We start from the raw sequence: 24,910 nt of genomic DNA, 5'->3' as shown, positions 1-24,910 counted from the left end.
TTTGTGTAAGAATCAGTCAAGAAACAGCCTCTAGTTCTCAAGTCTGTTAATGTTTAGGAAGGCTAAAAGGACACAGTAGACACTAGTGGCAGTTTCAAAATTATTCAAGGGACAGATATGACTTGCCAGATTCCATTTATAGTCTCCATATCAACATGCAATTGGAATATACAGCTGTCTAAGCACTGAAACTACCCCAACACTCAAATGAGAGATCATCATCCATATAATGTATGTAATTTAACTAAGGCAGAATAGATGTTAATCATAGCTACCTAAAGACTTGCTTTCCTCAGTTTTAGCTTACCAATTCTGTAATAGTGATCCAATTTATCCCACAGAGTTTCATCAGATCTTGGAAGATTAATGCTTTTCAGAGGTTCATAAACTGAGCCTGAGAGAAAAATGAAAAACCCATCAAGTCCAGTTATTTTCACCCAGGTAAATGAAGAAACTTCTAACCAAATGAAGAGGCATTATTTAATAATCTAATCTTCATTTTTATAGTGAACAATCATATTTCACTGTTGTCAAGTTTTGGATGAGGAAAGGAGAAAGAAGAAAACACTTGTAGTTTTTCTAAATGCTAGGGGATATCCCCACCCTCACTCCCAGCTAACTCATGTGCATACTGGTCCTAACAGCTCAAATATAACTAATACTCCTATGGTAGTCCAGTAGCACAATAATTCCAGTTCCTTCTGAGAAATATATCTACTTACATGCCTTGAAATGCAAACCTTACTCCTTATGCTCATGCTTTATCAGGCAGTTTTCTGTCCCAGGATAATATGCCTGAACCCCAAAATCATCTACTTCATGAGTATTCAAATATTGTTCATACTGAAACCTGAAACCTCCACTTTCTCCTAGGTAGATAATATCTGTCTTATTATCTAGATTATAAGCAGAAACCATTTCTACTTCTCAGCCACGTATAGCAAGGTGATAACAGAGCACACCGCTCCAAAGCTACAGAATACCCATTAATCATGATAACCTGTCATAAAATGGATACAGAAAATTGTTCACTTGACAAGTGCACTTTCTCAACTGATGACTGAAAGGCAAACATTTGATCCTTCAGCCATCAGAATAAGCACTGTCTCTCATTCTTGTAATAAGCACTCAGAAATTATAAACATCTCAAGGTCACAATTAATTCACCTTGGGATGCAGGTAATACATGTCATATAGTCTGACAAAATACGAGAAGACTGAACCTATAATTTATTGGGGCAGGGGAGGGGATCATGTTAGCAGGCATTAAGAATCAATTTTTGAAGAAAATTAAAGCATTTATGTTTGCAAAATTGCTATGTCCAGTATGCTAGTTTAAAGCCAAGTTATGTTTAAGGGAGGTTTAAGTGATGTTTAGGGCACGTAAGGGGCTCTCTGGTGGTTCAGATGGTAAAGAATCTGCCTGCAATGCAGGAGACCCAGGTTCGACCCCTGGGTCAGGAAGATCCTCTGGGGATACCCTTACCAGTATTCTTGCCTGGAAAATTCCATGCAGAGAGAAGCCTGGTGGGCTATAGACTACAGGGTTGCAAAGAGTTGGACACAACTCAGTGACTAGCACTTACTTTTTCAAAGTAATGAACTACACATTCAGGCAACAGCCCCATTACCTTTCGTTAAAAATAGAGATGTGGATGAAAACAGGGAATATGAAATGACTTGCGTGAAGATATTTTTCTAAAATAGTCTTCATAATGACACCAACCAGAATGGTCCCATAGTGAAATATGGAAAGGACTACTAACATAGACAGGAAAGCATCAGGACTGCAAAGGAGGCAGGGGTCCAGACATGCTCTCTGCCTCCCCACATTCAATTAGCTCTAGGTAGGTTTAAGTATGCTGGCAGTAATGGGCAGCCTCGCAGCTAGGGGGGGAATGCTGGCCTGGTAGGTGATAATCTCTGGGGGAGGGGGTGGTCTACATATTATCCATGAAATTCATCCATAATTAATACAATAAAATCAGCTACAAATCATCACATTTTAAATTCTGCATATGAATATACAAAGACTAAAGGGGACACATTTGCTAGACCAGAATGAATGTGTGCCCTGTTGGCTCAGATGGTAAGGGAACCACCTGCAGTGCAGGAGACCCAGGTTCAGTCCCTGGGTTGGGAAGATCCCTTGGAGAAGGCAATGGCTACTCACTCCAGTATTCTTGCCTGGAGAATTCCATGGACTTGGTATAGGGAGACTGGCAGGCTACAGTCCGTGGGATTGCAAAGAACTGGACATGACTGAGCAACTAACACTAATGACAATGGAATGATTTGTTTTTACTTAGATTTATTTTTATTTATTTTGTGGTGAAATGATTTGCTTTTATTTAGAGCACTATTATACAGCTAATGTTGTGCTTTATGTAACAAAAATAATCACCAGAAGATGCATATATATTTTCATTACAACTAGGTAAATAATACATGTGCATATGGATAAGGATTGAAACAGAAAACACAAAACTGAAATCTGCATTATAATAGTAGATAAATTTAGTTTAAAAGATTATTTTAATGACATTGTATTCATGGTTTTTAGAGTGAAAAAAAATATTTCCCTTAAAAGCCCCTCACCTCCCCCAAAAGACTAAAATGATTCTATCATCTAATGTTTCTCAGTGAAATCATCCATGGAGATTCTTAAAAGCAACATTAAGTATACAACATTGTATACCAGACCACCTGACCCACCTCTTGAGAAACCTGTATTCAGGTCAGGAAGCAACAGTTAGAACTGGACATGGGACAACAGACTGGTTCCAAATAGGAAAAGGAGTACGTCAAGGCTGTGTATTGTCACCCTGCTTATTTAACTTATATGCAGAGTACATCATGAGAAATACTGGGCTGGAAGAATCACAAGCTGGAATCAAGATTGCTGGGAGAAATATCAGTAACCTCAGATATGCAGACGACACCACCCTTATGGCAGAAAGTGAAGAGGAACTAAAAAGCCTCTTGACAAAAGTGGAGGAGGAGAGTGAAAAAGTTGGCTTAAAGTTCAACATTCAGAAAACTAAGATCATGACATCTGGTCCCATCACTTCATGGGAAATACATGGGGAAATAGTGTCAGACTTTATTTTTTTGGGCTCCAAAATCACTGCAGATGGTGATTGCAGCCATGAAATTAAAAGACCCTTACTCCTTGGAAGAAAAGTTATGATCAACCTAGATAGCATATTTAAAAGCAGAGACATTACTTTGCCAACAAAGGTCCGTCTAGTCAAGGCTATGGTTTTTCCAGTGGTCATGTATGGATGTGAGAGTTGGACTGTGAAGAAAGCTGAGCACCAAAGAACTGATGCTTTTGAACTGTGGTGTTGGAGAAGACTCTTGAGAATCCCTTGGGCTGCTAGAAGATCCAACCACTCCCTCCTAAAGGAGATTAGTCCTGGGTGTTCATTGGAAGGATTGATGTTGAAGCTGAAACTCCAATACTTTGGCCACCTCATGTGAAGAGCTGACTCATTGGAAAAGACCCTAATGCTGGGAAGGATTGGGGGCAGGAGGAGAAGGGGACAACAGAGGATGAGATGGCTGGATGGCATCACAGACTCGATGGACATGGGTTTGGGTAGACTCCGGGAGCTGGTGATGGACAGGGAGGCCTAGCGTGCTGCGATTCATGGGGTCGCGAAGAGTCGGACACGACTGAGCAACTGAACTGAACTGAATGTATATACAAGTATACATTAAGTATTAGGTATGGGAAACCAAACTTTCTAAGAAAATAAATACCCATTCTGTAAGACTAAAAGAGATCTTCAAAGCAAAGCAGAAAAGTGTAAAAATAAAAATCACCTAATTCACTGAGAATCTATATATTCTTCTACAGTTCCTTTCTATATCTTCAACGAAAGTTCATAGTGAATTAAAAATAGCTAAGCTAGATAAATGTCAACACTTTAGTGATCGCCACTGTAATGTTTCTGAAGTAACTACATAAAATTAAGTAAGAATGCTCCACAAAATTTATGGTGTCCAGCACCAGAAATCTGAAGTCAAAGGAAAAGTCATCAATGGAAACATTTTAAACAAGAATTAGACATCTGAAAAGCATCAATACCAAGAAAAATATGAAGGAGAAAGCAATCAACAATGGAGCAACAATTCTCAAAGCCAATGAAAAAAGATGCAAAATAACAGGAAAAATTCTAATAAATGCTTAGAGTTCAAAATGAAGTGAATTTCTTAAATATAAGTATTTCTTTACCATATTTTTCTTATTTTAATTTTGCCTAAATCCAACTCCACAGAGGAAGACAAAACTTACCAGTTATCAAGTATGTAAAATGGGTTTAAACATGTCAACCTGATTTTTAACCTGTCAGTTCCCTTTGTATTAGAAAAACACAATCTACATCTTCATTTCATAAGACATTACATCAAAGAGACAAAAGATAACAAAGAAGATGAAGCAGAAATTGTTATTTGAAGAGACATATTACAGCTTTATGATGAAGGAAGAAAGGACTATATTCTAACAAGATTAAAGAATGTGTTGCCTAAGACATTTCTGTGAGAAATGTACAGTATTATAGAAAGAGTGTAAACTTAACAAAGGTATAAGCTTTTTGAATTTTGCACTATAAACTCAGGTTTCTGAGAAGTTCTCAAAATCACAAAATAAAACCGATAGTTCAAAGACAAACTCTTAAAAGCATAAAAAAGATGACCAAGAGGAAATTCAAGGTGGAAAACTGACCAGCAAATCAAGACAACATCAAAAGTGTATTATTTGAGTATCTCACTTTTCTTTCTATCATTCAAAGCACTTTAATATATAAAATATTATTAATCAAGACTTTGATGATCCCTAAAATAGCTTTATCATTTTTCCATGTAAGGGTAGACTAAGATAAATACCACTATTTATTCATTCAGTTAACATATACAGTGAATACACAAGACTCTGGAGCATACATCTAGCAGGCTACAAAGCCTACAGATTAGGGAGAAAGGTAAAATAATGTTTGGAATAAGATATATATGTATATAAGATATAATATATGTATATACATACATACATATATATATATATATATATATGAATAACAAGGTAGAGTGGTAAGTTCCTTAAAAGACAAAGGACAGGAAAATTCAACTCCCCTGTGGGGTTCAGAGAACTTCTACATTGCAGTTGATAAAAATACTAGCAATTACAAATAATTACCAAAAATAGAAAAGCTCCAGAGGCTTCCCAAGTGGCTCAGTGGTAAAGATCTGCCTGCCAAGCAGGAGACATGGGTTCAATGTGTTGGGAAGATCCCCTGCAGAAGGAAATGGCAACCCATTCCAGTATTCTTGCCTGGGAAATCCCATGAGCAGAGAAGCCTGACGGGCTATAGTCCAAGGGGTCGCACAGTTGGGTACAACCTAGTGACTACACAACTACGACAAAAAGGTGAAGGCGTGCATTTTTTAAGGTGTATATATTTTGAACTGAGGTGGATGAACTTAGGGCCTGTACACAGAGTGAAGTAAGTCAGAAAAACAAATACCATATGTGAATGCTTAATTAATATATGTAAGCTAGAAAAATGGTACTGATGAATTTATTTGCAGGCAACAAAAGTCCTTATAGTCAAAGCGATAGTTGTCCCAGTAGTCATGTACAGATGTGATATTTGTACCATAAAGAAGGCTGAGCACTGAAGAATTGAAACTTTTAAATTGTGGTGTTGGAGAAGACTCTTGAGAGTCCCTTGGACTGTAAGGAGATCAAACCAGTCAATCCTAAAGGAAATCAACCCTGAATATTCATTGGAAGGACTGTTGCTGAAGCTGAAGCTCCAATACTGTGGCCACCTGATGCGGAGAGTTGACTCACTGGAAAAGGCCCTGATGCTGGGAAAGACTGAAGGCAAAAGGAGAAAGGGGCAGCAGAGAATGAGATGGTTACACAGAATCAGTGACTCAGTGGACATGAATTTGATAAAACTCCAGGAGATACTGGAAGACAGAAGAGCCTGGCACATTACAGTCCATAGGGTGGCGAAGAGTTAGACATGACTCAACAACTGAACAACAAGATCCAACAAACAACAAAGATGCAGACAAACAGAATGGAATTGTGGACACAGAGAGGGGGAAGAAGAGGGTGGGATGAATTGAGAAAGTAGCACTAACAGTATACACTACCATGTGTAAAAATACAGAGCTAGTTGTAGCTGTCGTTTAGTTACTAAGCTGTGTCCAACTCTTTGGCAACCCCATGGACCTCAGCCTGCCAGGCTCCTCCTGTCAGTGGGGTTTCCCAGGGATTCCACTATGTCCTTCTCTAGGGGATCTTCCTGATCCGGGATTGAATCAGTGTCTCCTGCAATGGCAGGAGGATTCTTTACCACTGAGCCACCAGGGAAGTCCGATACAGCTAATGGGAAGCTGCTATAATGCACAGGGAGCCCAGCCCCATGCGCTGTGATGACCTAGAGGGGTGGGGGTGGGGGTGGGGGGCGGTGAGAGGCAGGCTCAAGAGGGAGGGAAAATATACCCATTGTTGTATGGCAGAAACCAACACAACTATTGTAAGGGAAATATCCTCCAATTAAAAAAAAATGATTATAGGTGGCACACCCCCCAAATAAATAAATAAAGTAGTAAATTCCATTATTTTTAAAAAGATCAAATTGGTCCAATTTTTTTTTTTTAAGGTTACAAAATATTCGATAGAGCTCTCTGTTATAAACAGAGAACATTTCAAATTATGGGATTTAAATAGACCATTTCCTCTTAAAATACTACTACTTAATTTTCAAAGGTTATAAAGAAACTCTATTATCTAATAATGTAGCATTTGGCCTACTTACATGCAAGATTCCAAACCCACCACAGACATATGATATTTAATAGCAGCTTAGCAACAATCAGCTTCATGTGCAGTTACATTACTGTCTCTAAAACTCTCCATTACTTGAAGTAACATATTGATTTTTTTTTAAAGTAATGTATGTAGCACTCAATACTGCATACTGACACAAACTTAAAATGACTGAAAATGCATGAATGACTAAGCATCATTTATATAAGATATGATATATTTTCAAGCAACTTTGAAATTTAAATTAAATCATTAACTTGAGATGATAATTTTTCATCTTAATATTTCCTTTTACTCCTTCACTGATAAAAATTAGAAGGTGCTACTATACAAAGGGCAGGTTATTCTAATACCATTCTCACTTTGTATCTCTAATGCCAGTACTAGGAAGTTTTCAACCAAATATTTATAGAATTGAACTGAGCGACCCACATGATTAGGGGAAGGCCTTCTTGAATTCTACAGGCATTCTTACAGTACCCTGTAAATACCTTAAGTATTGTTCTTGCTTATGACATTTTATTTTCACTATTTGATTAATATGTTATACTACACTGGAAGCCAAACAATAAACAGGGACCATATCTAGTACATAGTAAATGGCAGCAAGAGTTTGGTACAAAGGAGGGAAAACATGGGGAGAAGATGACCAAATAGCTTTCCTGAAAATTTTGTTTTCAGAGAACTTTTGATGACTAGTTCACATTATTCTCACCGGCTATACTATCTCTTGGAACTATCCCATCCAACTTGGAATACACTATACATGACTCAGCATTTTGAGCATCTTCAAGATCACCAACCTCTCCTTGCAAAACAAAGAAACAAATTCTTTTCTTTACTGTTCAGTTCCAGCATGCACAGAAATTTCAATGTGTCCCCAGAAGAGGAATGAATATATTATCACACCTCCATTCAGTGAAGAACCTTGAAAGAGTTTGATCTGTTCGTAATATCACGAAAGACCAAAAAAACATGGTGTGAAAAAGTAATGTCACAGAACAAGATGGTGCAATATATTCCCTGTTGCAAAAAGAAACTTGCATGTGTGATGTTTACAAAAGTATGTTTAAAATATTTTAAAGAATTTTTTTAAAACTTTAAGAATATGCACCAAAATGTTAAAAGTGATTAGTACTAAGGAGAGGACAGTGATTTTTACTCTACTTTTTAAGAATATATTTAATACTTGTACAATTTATGATAAGAAAGGGACATTTTGAATGCACACTATTGATACTCTGCCTTGTAAAAGATACTTTGTATACATTGTCCCATTTTATTATTCTCACAAAGGAATGAGGTTGGCATTAAATTGAAGCACAAAGTTGTTATTAAAGGGCAGTCCAAATTTGAATACAGGGTTCTCTAAAGACAAACTTTTTGTGTGCTCTTTGTCCTTTATCGTGAAACCTCATAAAAATGCTTGGCTAAGAAGAGTTAAGAGCTCTTAATCGGTGTTTTTGTTTTCTGCTTTAAACAACAGATTATTCCAAAATTATATGTACATGTATAAACACATACATGTATACTTTTACGTAACCCCAACTTATTATCACTGTACATCTGAAACCTCAACTTTTTAAGTCTATGTTTCTCCATGGAAAGTTGGGTAAGGAACATATTTTAAATGCAAAATATTAAGTGGCAAATGTAAAACAACACAACTTCATAAAAATAAAGTAAAATTTGCCTCTTCAACATATCCAAGTAAGATGTGAAAAGGCCATTCCACTGTTCCCACTTTATTTTTAATAAAAAGGTATTAAGTTCTTCCAGTGACCTTTAAGGAAGGAGCACAGCCTATAAAATCTATTTAAGGATATTAAATCTAGTTGATGTTTCAGGTGTTGACCTTATGAATACCAATCTCTCAATTAGCTATTTCATTTTCCCTTCTTATTTATAGTCTAGTAGAATACCTTGCCATAATATACCATGAATGTGTATGATTTCTGTGAGGTCAAACCTGTATTCCAACAGTTCTAATGTTTCTGAAAAGTTTCTGAAACTCCTTTTATGAAAAAATGCATTCAGAAAAGGCACAGTTATTAAAATTTTTCAACAGCAGTTGTCTCATTCACTGTTATAACCCCAGTGACAACAGTGCCAGGACACAGTGAGCACTCAATAAATATTTATTGAACAAATGGAATTAATATCCTTTGATATCTAAAATTTGCCAAGTTACTAGGAATCAGTTGCAATAAATAAGGTGATTCATTACAACAGATGAAGTTAAGTAAAAGTCACTGGTCAATAACCTAAGCTGTGACCATACAGTAATTCAATTTGTTCTATTCTTCTATTTTATTCTACTATTCTATTGCTCATAAAGAAGGATCTCAACGGAAAACATAAAAGGATATGATTTAAAAATGAACAAATGTATATAGCTTACAAGTGAGTCACTTTATAAAGTATAATACTTAACCTGAACATATAAGATTTCTTAAGAGAAACCTACAGTCATTATTTCATGCTTACATTACAAGTAAAATTTTTCAATTCCAAGCCTCTAAGTCTTAAGTGATAGCATCTTAGATATATATGAATTGAATTATAGGGAGGGGAAAAAGAACTTCACTATATACCATTCCTAATCTCCACAATATTTAATTTTATTAAGTCTTCTGTTATTACAGCAATAAAAATATATGTCATTAGGCATTTGTTGTGTCATATGTTATTCAAAGCAAGTCCTACAGAAATAATAATTTCAAGCTATTCAGTATTTGGAAAGATGGAAATGAACCATTTTCCTTTATTATTTGCACTTTGGTGAATTCTGATCTGCATTTCTTGTCTTGGCAGATATAAGCAATGCATTTAATATTAATGTTATTACTACTAATTATAAATTGCCCTGATAACACTTCATAGGGTACGTTTGAACAGGGGAAGCCTTGAATGTTAATTGAAAAAAATAACAATAAACTATAAATTAGCAAAGTAAGCTAACCATAAGAATAAAAATATTCTTAACCAGAAATAGAAAATTAGAATACTTCTGACAGTATAGTTTGTCAACAATGAATGCTAGTTAATTTTCTTCTCAATTTTCTTCTATCAAAATGCAGTAAAGTTTAGATCACTGGCTAAGTAAAAAAGGGCAGAGATAATTTTACCATTTTCTACACTATACCATCAGACTTTGGTGATTTAATCTAAAGCTGTCCTGAGAGTCTGTGTCAGTAAACTGTCTTCTGTGAAGATTCACATACAATAAAAACATAACTGATGAAATGTTCTTGTATGGAATCCAATCACACCTTTTAGAAGCCAACTTTTACCAAGTGACATATGATCCTAAGATTCAATCAAGTAAAAAAAACGGGGTTTCCCAGCTCTCAACTGGCCCTCCGTCTCTTCTCCCTAGAGTGTAAGGAAGCTCCTGGAAAGAGACTGTCACAATACCTAGGAGGTTGTAGTAAGAACATGGGCTGTGAAAACAGACAGACCTTGGCTACAGTCACAGCTATGTCCACAGCTTTCTACACTTCGGCACTCTCTGAGCTAGGTCTTCTCATCTGTAAAGTGGGGGGAAAATCACTTAACCTTATTGGATTGTTGTGAGAATTAAATGAAATACTTGAGGTACAGCACTGGCACAGTGGATATTAACTACTAATTGTTTTTCCTTCTCCACCTTTAAACTTATGAATCTCCTCCAGTACTTAGCATAGTATTAACCACAAAATCAGAAATCAAAGAATTTTGATTAGTTGGCTTTGTCACGCTATTATTAGAATCCTCTTGATCAATGCAAGGATGGATGCCCCAGAGACTCATTTTAAATTTGCAACTTAAAAATCAGTAATTAAGAAATGGCAAAACGTTAACTGACTGAAATTTGAGCTGTGTAATATTAAAGCACCCTTGGATTGCTATACATAGTTTAGTGTCAATGTGCAGAAGACATAGGAAACCAAGATTAACACTTTCTCTAACAACGCTGGAGCAAAGAGCATTACTGAGAGTGGAAGAGCAAAAGCTCCCCTAAAGTATGACCCTGTCTACACAGGAGTGACGCTAACAGGTCTTCAATAAAATTTCATAACCAAAACCAATAATTATTTCTGATGCATGATTATTCAGAATTAACTTTAATTTCACCAACAACCTCCATGGCCATCTATATCCCTATATAGATGGCCCAAAAATCATGCCATCTATATAGGGAGACAAAACAAATTCAAGACCCTTGGGAGCAGAATCAAATCTGACATTAAGATGTGGGGCTGGCTCAAGACAGCGGAATAGAAGGGTGTGCACTCATCTCCTGCAAGAGCACCAAAATCACAACTAGCTGTTGAACAAACATCCACAGAAGGATGCTAGAACCCATCCAAAAAAGATACTCTACGTCCAAACACAAGTAAGAAGCAACAATGATATAGTAGGAGAGGCACAACTACGATAAAATCAAAATCCATTCCTGCCAGGTGGGCAACCCACAAACTGGAGAACAATAATATCAAAGAAGTTCTCCCACTGTGGAGGGTTCTAAGCCATACGTTAGGCTTCCCAGTTGGGCATGGGGAAACAGAGACCACACTCTTGGAGGGCAAAAACAAAATTTCATGTGCACCAAGACACAGAGGGAAAGAGCAGTGACCCCATAGAAGACTGAACCAGACTACCTGCTCATGTTGGAGGGTCTCTTGTGGAGGTGTTGGCCAGCAATGGCTTGCCATGGGGACATAGACACCAGCAGCAGCACTCCTAGAAGGTGCCCCTGGGCAAGGCCCTCTTGAAAGGTTGCCATTAAGGCTACCACACAGCCCAGAGGCCCCAGGGCTGGGCTGCCTCAGGCCAAACAAATCACTGGGAGGGAGCACAGTCCCACCCATCAGCAGATAACAGGACTCAAGTTTTACTGAGCAAGCCCAGAACAGGACCCAGTTTATCCCATTAGGAAGCTTACACAAGTATCTTAGTCTCATCCACCAGAGGGAAGATGGAAGAAGAAAGAAGAATTACAATCCCATAGCTGCCAGAAAGAAAAACCATATCACAGAAAATTAATCAGGATAAAAAAGCAGAGGGTTATGGAGCAGATGAAGGGACAACATAAAACCCCTGAAAAACAACTAAATAAAGTAGAGATAGGCAACTTTCCAGAAAAAGAATTCAGAAAAATGATAGTGAAGATGATCCAAGATCTAGGAAAAATAATGGAAAAGATGTAAGAAATGTTTTACTGAAGACCTAGAAGAACTAAAGAACAGAGATGAACAATATACTAGAAGGAATCAATAGGAGAATAACTGAGGCAGAAGGAGATAAGTGACCTGGAAGACGGAATGGTGGAAATCACTGCCACAGAACAAAGTATAGAAAAAAGAATGATAAAAACTGAAGATAGTATAAGAGACCTCTGGGACAACATTAAATGCACCAATACTCACATTATAGGGGTCTCAGAAGGAGAAGAGAAGGACCCAAGAAAATGTGTTAAGAGATAATAGCTGAAAACTTCCCTAACATGGAAAAGGAAAGAGTCAACCAAATCCAGGAAATGCAGAGTCCCAGGCAGAATAAACCCAAGGAGGAACACATACCAAGAGACACAGTAATCAAACTGATGAAGATTAAAGACAAGGATAAAATACTAAAAGCAACAAGGGAAAAACGACAATATACAGGGGAACTCCTATAAGGTCACCAGCCAATTTCTCAGCAGAAACCCTATAAGCCAATACAGAAAAGCACGATACATTTAAAAGTGGTGAAAAGGAAGAACCTACAATCAAGAATACTCTAATCAGCAAGACTCTCATTCAGATTTGACAGAGAAATCAAAAGCTCTCAGACAAGCAAAAGTTAAGTGAATTTCAGCACCACCAAATCAATTTTATAACAAATGCTAAAGGAACTTCTCTAGGCAGGAAACGAGAGAAGGAAAAGACCTACACAAAATAAACCCAAAACAATTAAGAAAATGGTAATAGGATCATACATTTTGATAATTACCTTAAATGTAAATAGATTAAATGCACCAAGCAAAAGACACAGACTGGATGGATGGATGAAAACATGTGCATGTATTCAGTTCCACTTACATCATTTCTTGTAACTCCCAAATTGTATGCATTATTTTTATATTGTTAGGTTAATCATGCTTCCATTATGGCTTGCAACTGCAATCATTGATTATTTTTTGTCTGCATATTGACTGTGAAAACTGATAAACACCTTTTATTGTGATTATGTAACTATTATTTGCTTAATACCATTGTATTATGATTGGGCAACAGAAAATAACAAGATTCTATATCACTAAAGCTACCATTTAATAGAAAAACCCATAATCACATTTAAAATCCAGAATATCAGAATTATCTTGGGATTTTCTGAAAAATGTAAGTGCTTAGGTATTCCTTCTTTTTCTCCAAAGCTCCAGATGTGTTCCTAATGAGCAACCATGCTGAAAAACAACTGGATTATTTATATGATGATATTTTACTTTTATCTAGTGTCTTTCAAGTGGGAAGTGTTCCATTTAATTTAGTTTGTTTTCCAATTTCTCCATCTCTTTTTGGTTGTTTTTTCAAGCCTTTATCAAGCTTCTGTATACATAAATATTTAAATAGTATGTATAATATATATGTTTTAGACAATTTTTAAAAAAAAGACTTTTCAAACAAATTAAATGTGATTTGGTTAAAAAAAAAAGAAGCATAGGATGCATATTAGGCTACCATACTCATGTTATAATGAAGATATTAAAATACAAATTAACCTACTTTCTAATACATACATTTAAAATTATAGAACTGGAATACTATAATAGGCATCCTTTAAGTACTAAATGTTTTCATCAAGAAATACACTATTCAAACTATCTAGTTTGTCTTAAAATGTTTCATGTCTATTCTAACTGTAGCTTAACTGTGCCATATTTTTTATGGGCTATTAGTTTTTTATGGAATACAAAACTGAAAGAATGTAACTCTGGGTGAATACTAAGCCTATTAAAAGTTTGCTGAACTTTAATTTGCATTATAATTTAGTTGTAAGAATTTTATAGTATAAAAACAGAAATGAAAACTGGAGTCATGACAATGGATATTTAGGTATTCAGTATAAGAGATTCAGCTTACATTATTACAAATGGAACTAAAATGTACGGTAACACGAAACCACAACAAAACTCAGCTTTGAATTTGCTAGGTTTTTGTAGTTAATTTGAAGACCATTTGCTGTTTCCTCTCCCTTTCAAACAATAATATCTATTACTTAGAGCAACTAACCTCAATTTTTTGTTCATTCTGTAAGAATGAATCTTATCTTACAAGGATGCCTAGAAGAAATAATACTCTTCTAAAGGTATTATAAACTCCCTGTCTACTGGCATCATTCTGCTTGAAATGATAAGCTTCATGAGAAATCAAAGAGGCCAGATCCTGGACACATCACCACTCCCACAACCATCAGAGAGGGACCTACGCAAAGATCTTCCAGTAACCAGCACTTTTGTTTCTCAAAGAAATAGTTGTAGAAAATAAACTGGACTGAAGAAAAAATAAATTTAACCTCCAGTGCTAACTAAATATGCCTCCTATTTTCATTCAGTTGGCTAGGCAATTCCCTAAAAACAGAGGCAGTCATTACATCCTGAATGATGTAATGGCATCAGCGGCAGAGCTGGCCACTGAAATGAAGACTATGAGATCCCCTGGATAGACAGTATCATCAAATATAATTAAAGAAATAAGTAGGACTCCCCCGGTGGTCCAGTAGTTAAGAATCTGCCTGCCAATGCAGCGGGCATGGATTTGATCCCTGGTCCAGAAAGATTCTAAATGCTGTGGAGGAACGAAGCCTATGCAGCCTGCCTTACACAGCAAGAGAAGCCACTGCAATGGGAAGCCTGAGCTGCGCAAGGAAGAGTAACTTCCACTCCTGCTGCAGCAGCTAGAGAAAACCAGAGCACAATAATGACTCAGCATAGCCATACATAAATCAAAGAAAAAATGTACGGTAAAGACACTGGACAGAAATATAAATAATATCCACCCACCTCCAATAACATTTGCTGTAAAATTTAACTTTTGCTATTAATGTATAGCAACAGGTTCAAACAAGAGTCCTGAACTAGCAACCCAAATGCCCTGGGAAGCTGAGTTAAAAGGATTTGGTCCAGGTAAAATCAGGACAAAAGTCAGAACCTGGAGAAGACCAAAAAACTGGTAAAAGAGACCCATACTAGCAAAAGGAGGGCTTCCCTCAAAGCTCAATTGGTAAAGAATCCACCTGCAACGCAGGAGACCCCAGTTTGATTCCTGGGTCGGGAAGATCCTCTGGAGAAGGGATAGGCTACAACTCCAGTATTCACAGGCTTCAATTGTGGCTCAGCTGGAAAAGAATTCTCCAGCAATGTGGGATACCTGGGTTCAACCCCTGGGTTGTGAAGATCCCCTGGAGAAGGGAAACGCTACCCACTTCAGTATTCTGGCCTAGAGAATTCCAAGGGCTGTATAGTCCATGGGGTCGCAAATAGTCGACATGACTGAGCGACTTTTACTTTCACTAGCAAAAGGAGGCTGCAGAAACAGCCATAGTCACACATAGGAACTGCAGGGTCATGCCGAACAGGAATCAGGGACACCAACAATGGCAAATTTATCCAAAGATGAAGTTTAAGATTGGGAACATGACAGTACTTAATTCAGCAACCAAGATTCAGAGTCTAAAATATAATACAGAGAAGACATGAGGACTGCTGCTCAACAAGTACGGTGCTGTATAGACACGTTTAACCCCAAAGTTAGTCCATCCATTAGCACACTAGCAGAAGGGCCTCCCTGGGAGGTTGCTAGAACTACAGACTCTCAGGCCACATCCCAGAACTGCTATACCAGAATCTACATTTTAAGGAGAGCCAAGGCTCTAAGAGGTAGTTATTTCATCTCGTAAAAAACAAGAAAGGGGAGGGGAAAAAAGAGAAGAAGAAGGGATCAAACAGCAACTTTACTCTCTTAGGAAAATCCAACTCCACACCCCCTAGAATAAAAGGCTGCAAACCAACAAAAATAGCTTCAGTGGAGCTCAGTTGCTCAGTCATGTCGGAATCTTTGCGAGCCCACAAACTGCAGCATGCCAGGCTTCCCTGTCCATGACCATCTGAGAGCTTACTCAAACTCATATCCATCGAGTGCATAATGGATCCAACCATCTCATCCTCTGTGGTCCCCTTCTCCTCCCACCTTCAATCTTTCCCAGCATCTTTTCAAATGAGTCAGTTCTTTGCATCAGGTAGCCAAAGTATTGGAGTTTCTGCTTCAGCATCAGTCCTTCCAATGAATATTCAGAACTGACTTCCTTTAGGGTGGACTGGTTGGATCTCCTTGCAGTCCAGGGGACTCTCAAGAGTCTTCTCCAACACCACAGTTCAAAAGCATCAATTGTTCGGTGCTCAGCTTTCTACATAGTCCAACTCTCACATTCACACACGATTACTGGAAAAACCATAGCTTCGACCAGATGGACCTTTGTTGACAAAGTAATGTCTCTGCTTTTTAATGTGCTGTCTAGGTTGGTCACAGCTTTTCTTCGAAGGAGCAAGCGTCTTTTAATTTCATAGCTACAGTCACCATCTGCAGTGATTTTTGGAACCCCCAATAATAAAGTCTGTCACTGTTTCCCCATCTATTTGCCATGAAGTGATGGGACCGGATGCCGTGATCTAAGTTTTCTGAATGTTCAGTTATAAGCCAACTTCTTCACTTTCCTTTTTCACTTTCATCAAGAGACTATTTAGTGCTTCTTCACTTTCTGCCATAAGGGTGCTGTCATCTGCATATCTGAGGTTATTGAAATTTCTCCCAGTAATCTTAATTCCAGCTTGTGCTTCTTCCAGCCCAGCGTTTCTCATTCAAGTCCCCTATAATGAAAAGGACATCTTTTTTGGCTGTTAGTTCTAGGAGATCTTGTAGGTCTTCATGGAACCATTCAAATTCAGCTTCTTCAGCATTACTGGTTGGGGCATAGATGTGGATTACTGTGATACTGAATGGTTTGCCTTAGAAATGAACAGAGATCATTCTGTCGTTTTTGAGATTGCATACAAGTACTGCATTTCAGACTCTTTTGTTGACTATGATGGCTACTCCATTTCTTCTAAGGGATTCTTGCTCACAGTAGTAGATATAATGGTTATCTGAGTTAAATTCACCCATTTCAGTCCGTTGGGTCACCTGTTAGATCATCGAAAAAGGAAGAGAGTACCAGAAAAACATCTGCTTCTGCTTTACTGACTGTGCCAAAAGCTTTGATTGTGTGGATCAGAACAAAACGTGGAGAATTCTTCAAGAGATGGGAAACACCTGACCACCTGCCCTGCCTCTTGAGAAATCCGTATGCGGGTCAGGAAGCAACAGTTGGAACTGGACATGGAACAACAGACTGGTTCCTAATAGGAAAACAAGTACGTCAAGGCTATATATTGTTGCCCTGCTTATTTAACTTATATGCAGAGTACATCATGAGAAATGCTGGGCAGGATGAAGCACAAGCTGGAATCAAGATTGCTGGGAGAAATTTCAATAACCTCAGATATGCAGATGACAGCACCCTTATGGCAGAAAGTGAAGAAGCACTAAATAGTCTCTTGATGAAAGTGAAAGAGGAAAGTGAAGAAGTTGGCTTAAAACTGAACATTCGGAAAACTTAGATCACGGCATCCGGTCCCATCACTTCATGGCAAATAGATGGGGAAACAGTGACAGACTTTATTATTGGGGGTTCCAAAAATCACTGCAGATGGTGACTGTAGCTATGAAATTAAGAGACACTTGCTCCTTCGAAGAAAAGCTGTGACCAACCTAGACAGCACATTAAAAAGCAGAGACATTACTTTGTCAACAAAGGTCCATCTGGTCGAAGCTATGGTTTTTCCAGTAATCGTGTGTGAATGTGAGAGTTGGACTATGTAGAAAGCTGAGCACCAAACAATTGATGCTTTTGAACTGTGGTGTTGGAGAAGACTCTTGAGAGTCCCCTGGACTGCAAGGAGATCCAACCAGTCCATCCTAAAGGAAGTCGGTTCTGAATATTCATTGGAAGGACTGATGCTGAAGCAGAAACTCCAATACTTTGGCTACCTGTTGCAAAGAACTGACTCATTTGAAAAGATGCTGGGAAAGATTGAAGGTGGGAGGAGAAGGGGACCACAGAGGATGAGATGGTTGGATGCCATCACCGACTTGATGAATGTGAGTTTGAGTAAGCTCCAGGAGTTAGTGATGGACAGGGAAGCCTGGCATGCTGCAGTCCGTGGGGTCGCAAAGATTCGGACATGACTGAGCTACTGAACTGAACTGATGACTTATATTTTTATAAAAATATTGATAAATAATCTATGTGATTTCTTCCATTTTCCCACTCAAGGGACTCAGTATACAGAAACTGCTAAAGACATTTAAGTAAGGGGCAAAAGGAAGTCAAGACACATGCAGTTTGCCCCTGAATATGCTGTCGAAAGTTAAAGACTAATCAAGAATGCCCTAATCAAGTCCTAAACTCATTAACACTAGGTTCACTATTTTGTTTCATTTATCATACTACTTCTTTGAATTTGAACTTTCTACCTTTTTTGAACTTGACCAGTGGGGTAAATATGTTTAGTGTGAAAATATGTTCTATTCAAAAAGAAATGGAAAATAAAGCACTGTAGCAGAGAGTTGTACATGGGAAAGGAAGGTGGAAAGGTATCCAGAAGCCTGGATGGTATGAAAGGTGGAAAGTTATCCAACAGTGAAATATGCTTAACAGTAGAATATCCAGGTTTGAATTTTATCCTTCGGATAATGGAGAACCACTGAGGAGGTTGATGTAATGGCTTCCTATGATATGATCCAAACTTTAGAAAGATAACTGTTGGCAGTGTGAAAGACTGCAGAAAAGTGGTGATTCCTAGACATGAGTCCACCTTTGGTTACAACATTCATCCTAGAGCCTTGAATTAAGATAGTGACAGCAGGGATGCAGAAAAGAATGAATATTCAAGAAATATGTAAAAGGTAGAACAATTTGACTGAGGAAAGGCTTAAATTTGGTACACGTCTTAGGCACAAATATCAAGATCATATAGAGTGATACAGGAGGAGAATCTAGTAACAAATTTCTTATCCTTAGTTTTTTATTCCTTTAAATAATAATAATTAACCTTACATCCTGCTAGGATTTTTTTTTTTTTAAATCCTTGCAGTCATTGAGCAAATGCTTATTATCAAAGCTACAAGCCTATTGAGAATTGGGATTAGGTGTGTATAACAAATTGTGCTTTATTGAGTATTTTCATGAAAACAAAATAATATACCAAACATGAGGATCTCAGAATTGATAGAAAAACAGATAAAAACTCATAAAAAGATTCCACAAAGCAAAGACAATTACTGTCAGTACTATGTAAATTAAGAAAATAAGCAAGTATTTTAAATATATTTAACGTGGACAATTCATTGTTATCAGGAGACCATTTAGAAGATGTTTAACATAAAAAATGGTAAAGGTCTAAAATCAACTCGCTTATATGAGCCATATTTAAAAGGCTCAATCTGAATGGAATAAATCCTTTCAAAGCAAAAAATATACATATCAATAGAAATGATCAATGCTTTCTACTAATGCCTAGCATAATACCAAATGACATTATGTTTAAAAACTAAAATCTTTAAATAAGATATATTTTTAAAATGTCCTTAGAAGTATGAAAGTTTGAGATGTTATGCAGTGGGCATAAATATTACACTATGTTATAAGCAAAGCCTAATGATTAATGATGAACAGTGCATTTTCTCTAGAGCTCCAGGTTTCCTACTACAAATTTCTAGGTGAAGTCACTTAACAAACCCATAGCTCCAAAATGGTCAAAACCTAACAGTCTTGCTCACTTTGGAATCAATCAGCCACTGGTTGCTTTGTTGTTCAAAACTTATCTCATATATTGTTTTTGCTTAAGGAGAGAGAATATAGTAAGGCCACCTACATTAAGATATCATGGTCTACGGTCAAATTATATACACAGAAACACCACATACACCCCTGCACACAGGCTGCTTGATACCTGAGCCAAAATTTCCATCCTTGAGATAAATGTATCACTAAATGCTTCTATCAAAATGTTTAAAATCAAACATCACAGTAAGTTTATCAGTTCAGTTCACTGACCTTAATTTTTAACCTGTTAGATTTGCACAACTGTCATTTGTTTAAACAAATAAAAATTCATGACAGAAACATATTCAGAATACATGAAAAAATAAAATATGAAACTGAAATCAGCATAAACTAGAAGCTGTTAAAAAGTTTAGACATAAATTGTTAAAACATTTTTTTAATAATCAAAAAGAATAACCTGCCCTATATGTTACTGAACAACATAAGTCCATGTGCCTGACACACAGTAAGGCCAAATAATACAAAACACTGGAGTGTGGAAGAGAGGAAGGCTTATAACTGGGTCATGCACAGAGATGGGTGGCTCATACCCTAAGAACCTCAAACTTACTGAAAGCTTTCATCAAAGCCCTTTAAAAAGCAAAAGGTAAGAGGGGTGGGGTTAGTTGTTTTGCAAACTTCTTGGTGTCATATTCTCTGTTCTTGAAGTTAGGTCACAGTCAGGTAACAATGTTTCTCTACCAAAGAATGTTACTCTCTGTGCTAACAAGAAAGGGCCAAGTCCCAAGGCCCAGCTTTCACCCTCCAAGGTCCTAGTCCTGGCTAAGAGGAGGCGGAGCTCAGCTGGGAGCTCCCTCAGGGCCACATCCCCAGACTGCCCAGCAGTCATCTCTGAGGGAGCCAGGTGCCCAACACAACTGGCCCTCAGCGCCTCAGGCCACCTGCACAGTGGGGACCAGGTCCCAGACTGTGACCCAGCCAGACTGCGACTGCTCTTAGGTAGCAGAGATAGGGATGGGGGCGAGGTTTACCACTGTCTCAAGGCCTGGGCCAAGACTAGTGGGTGGCCTAGGTGAGGGCTCTGAACAGTCACAGAACACAATCCTAAGCTTGTTCTCTGGGCCCCCCAGCTCACCCGCTGGCCCAAGGCTGGGTGAGCTGGAGAGCTTCCCAGAGAAGGCCAGGATCCGCCTCTTACCTCACTCTCCACCTCACAACCACCACTCCACTGTGGTCTCATTCCCCTCACTAACTGTGGCTGCTTGTAGGTGGGGCCCACAGCTGTGCTGTCCAATAGCTGAGCGGGACCACTGACAGTCGCTCACTGACAGTGGCTGCTAGTGGGCAGGACACACGAGGCACCAACCATCAGCTGAGCAGGCCCCGGTGTCTGGTGCCAGGCGCAGAGTGATGGGGCACAGCAACGGCGCTGTCCTCCGGGCCGAGCTCACTGCGCTCTGTCACATGCAGACTAAAAGCTCCACAGAAAACACAGTCCGCTGCCTGAAGCAGCTTCAAGCCAAAGTCATCTTTTCAGCCTACTAGTGATTTACAACTATAATCAAACATCAGGGATCTATGATCAAAATTCAAAAGTTAATGTAACCACATTGAAAAAAAATAATTTAAATATATATAAACTTCTTCAGTGGCTCAACTGCTGGAAGAGGATAGAAATGCAATTTGAATACAAGTCATGCACCTGAGAAAAGTATGCTTTCAAAACATACAAGAAAGAGAAAGAACACATATATGAAGGACTGTCCAAAGCTCAACTGCCCAGTCCCAAACTCTGGGCCTGTTCTTGCCAGTCTACATTCACAGCTTTAACCATGGACTAAATCTATCACACCAATAATAACATGACAGTTCATCCTATGACCAGGGCTTAAATATTCGAAAAAATTCAAGTCCTATAAGACTTGAATCTTAAATGGTTGAAAAGGAAGGCCATGGAAATGGTATGAGGTTATTGATAATGAAGTACAACAATTAAAACAAGAAGCTTTAAAATTTTTATAACAAAAATTAATGTATATTTTTAAAGACAAAACTAATTATGTAAAGTTTGAAAGATGACAACACATATATCAGAACCCATAAAAATAGCCAATTTCAATTATATACGTAAAAAGATTCTCACTGATTCCGGAAGTCCCTTAATATATCTGTTCATCAATAAAAAGCAACATCCTCAAGAAATTTGTGAAATATGAACTAAAAGAGAATTAATAAATTAAAAGTAAACTAGTTCTTTTCAAATGACTAAGATAAAGTCGTATCATTGTTGGTAAAAAGAAACTAATAAAATCTATAGAAAAAAAATACTAAAATAAAAGCCAGCAACAATTTTTTTTCACCTTTTTAAAACAACTGCTAATCAAGGCAGCCAAGACCAATTGTGACAAAAATAAGAACAAGTGCAAATTTATTAAAAACATATCACAGAAAATTACAATGAACAATCAAAAAGCGTTTATTGAATTTTCAAGACCAAGTATATAACATGTGCAGTTGCAGTTTTCTTTTATGTGTTTTCTAGTCTAGGATTCGAGTCTGGGATTTGAGTCTGGGATTTGAGTCTATCTTCAAGACTCATACACACACAAAATGACATATCTTAATCATATCTTAATTTCATAAGTTTTACCAATAAAAAAAAAAGGAATATTTACATCTCCTACAAACCCAATATCTTCTAACAGGTAAATCAAATGTTTATATCTCTTTCAGCCTGAACCGAGAAAGATATGGGAGCTCTTGGTGTGGTCCTCAGAAACAGAATGGTTAACCTCCACTTTAAAATATGCACAAATAATGTAAAAATAAGATATAAATCTATTTGCTAGACACACACACAGACAATTTTCCTGTATTAAATTTGGCCACATTCTGAAAGTTACTCTGATGAGTCAAAGATACACACAAAAATGGTAAATGATCAAGGTGGCCACAGTTTCTGAATCTAGACTGAATCTGTTCTGATGACAGAGTCAATATTTGTGCTTTCACAGTCATTTATCATCAAAGAAGGACTGAGTGTCCCATATGCCTAGTACTGCTACTTTTAATTGCTAAATGTAGAGATAGGGACACAGAGAACATGGCTTCCACCATAAGGCTGCTCCCTGCCTTCTTACCACTTTCCAATTTATTTCCATAATAGCCAGAGAATCTTCATAAAATATTACTCAAGTCTTACCACTCTGTTATTTCAAATTTTCCAAAGCTCTCCCTTCCAATTACAGTAAAATTCAGGTATTTTCAAGCCTCCCAGCACCCTCCCCCTCACAGTCATCCTCTCTTTCTCATTACTGTCATTCATGTTTTGTCCTTTAAGGGTATTGTTTTCAAATATCCAGCTCTATCTACCCCCAAGATCCTATACTAGGACACTCTTTACCCCAACTTCTCCCTTGACTCCTATATCCTCCTTCAGCTGAAATGTCACTTTCAGAGATGCCTTCTCTGAAGCCCCATACTAATCCTGCAGAAAATATGGAGCTGACAAGTGGTGCTTGTCATCCAGTCAGAGGAATAACCGGATCAGTTCTTTATTTTAGAAAAATAAAAGCTTGTAGAACAGACGAGGTAGAGAGGTGGTACAATGGGAGGTGATGGCTATAGGTAGCAAAGTTAAGTAGGAAACGACTACTTGTTAGAGACTGTAGGCATGGAAAAGCACTGAAGTCATCTTTAGCTTTGCAAAAGTTCCATCAGGTTATAAGCTCCTCTTTAAGACCTTTATCATTTACCAGTATCTCTAAGACTGGAATTAAGACTGTCCTTAGCTACCCACCAGTGATTGGATCCAGGACCACATCACCCCTGCCCATCACACCAAAAACTGTGGCTGCTCAAGAGCCTTAAGTGAAACAGCATGGTATGTCGGCCTTCTGCTTTCTTAGATTGTAGAACCAACAGAGAGCCAACTGTATTACAGAATTTCCACAACATCAGAGAGGCCCACTAAACATTAGTTAATCTGACATGAGTGAGTGAGAGAAGAGCAGTAAACATTTCCAAGATGCAAGCAATAATCATTCTACCACCCTAACGGCAGGAAGGAAGCAAAGAGGCACTATGGAGGCTCTTGATGAAGGTGAAAGAAGACAGTGAAAAAGCTGGCTTAAAACTCAACATTAAAAGATCATGGCATCTGGTCCCACCACTTCATGGCAAACAGATGGGGAAAAAATGGAAACTGACAGAATTTATTTTCTTGGGCTCCAAAATCACTGCAGACAGTGACCGCAGCCATGGTATTAAAAGATGGTTGCCTTGGAAGAAAAGCTATGACAAACCTAGAGAGCATATTCAAAAGCAGAGACATCATTTTGCCAACAAAGTTCCATATAATCAAAGCTATGGTTTTTCCAGGAGTTATGTGTGGATGTGAGAGTTGGACCATAAAGAAGACTGAGCACTGAAGAACTGATGCTTTCGAAATGTGGTGCTGAAGACGATCTCCTTGGAAAGCAAGGAGATCAAACCAGTCAATTCTAAAGGAAATCAACCCTGAATATTCATTGGAAGGACTGATGCTGAAGCGGTAGCTCCAACACTTTGACCACCTAATGCAAAGAGCCAACTCATTGGAAAAGACCCTGATGCTAGGAAAGATTGAAGGCAGGAGGAGAAGGGGGCAACAGAGAATGAGATGGTTGGATGGCACCACTGACTCAGTGGACATGAGTTTGAACAAATTCTAGGAGATTGTTAAGGACAAGGAAGCCTGGCATGCTGCAGTCCACAGGGTCACAGTTGGACACGACTGAGCAACTGAACAACAAATGACAGAGAAAGAGAATAAGCTTTAAGCTCAATAAGATTCATGCCAAGATAAGTGATATCATATGGCTTCTATTTCCTAAGTCTTATAAGATTTCAGGGCAGGACATATAGTAAGAAGAGATCAGAGCTCCCAGCAGGAAACAATTTACAAGTGCTCCTCAAAATTCCATCCTAGATGAAGGGAACCCATAGCATACCCAATATAAACCAAATATCTCTTCTAATTGTATATAATGATCACGCTCCTTGCTGTCAGAAAAGTTTTTCTATGGAAACTCTCAGAAACAATTTCTTTAGACTTGCAATGATTACTGACAAAAATGAACAAACTTAGATTAAAACAAGTGGTAGATTCTGTGATTC

The 24,910-nt window shown here is 37.9% G+C and overlaps 1 protein-coding gene across 4 annotated transcripts in view; it reads right to left on the bottom strand.

The window, feature by feature from the left end:
* PHKB (phosphorylase kinase regulatory subunit beta) overlaps nucleotides 1-24,910 on the bottom strand; it is a 218,252-nt gene that overhangs the window by 187,525 nt on the left and 5,817 nt on the right. For all 4 annotated transcript variants that reach the window (XM_061138445.1, XM_061138447.1, XM_061138444.1 and 1 more), the window contains one exon: nucleotides 308-394. In XM_061138445.1, the coding sequence (XP_060994428.1) occupies nucleotides 308-394 (87 nt within the window). The remainder of the gene's footprint in view (nucleotides 1-307; nucleotides 395-24,910) is intronic.

This window comes from Dama dama, chromosome 4 (assembly GCF_033118175.1).
Source record: "Dama dama isolate Ldn47 chromosome 4, ASM3311817v1, whole genome shotgun sequence".
NCBI classification, from domain to species: Eukaryota; Metazoa; Chordata; class Mammalia; order Artiodactyla; family Cervidae; genus Dama; species Dama dama.
This window is presented reverse-complemented; position numbering and strand designations above follow the sequence as displayed.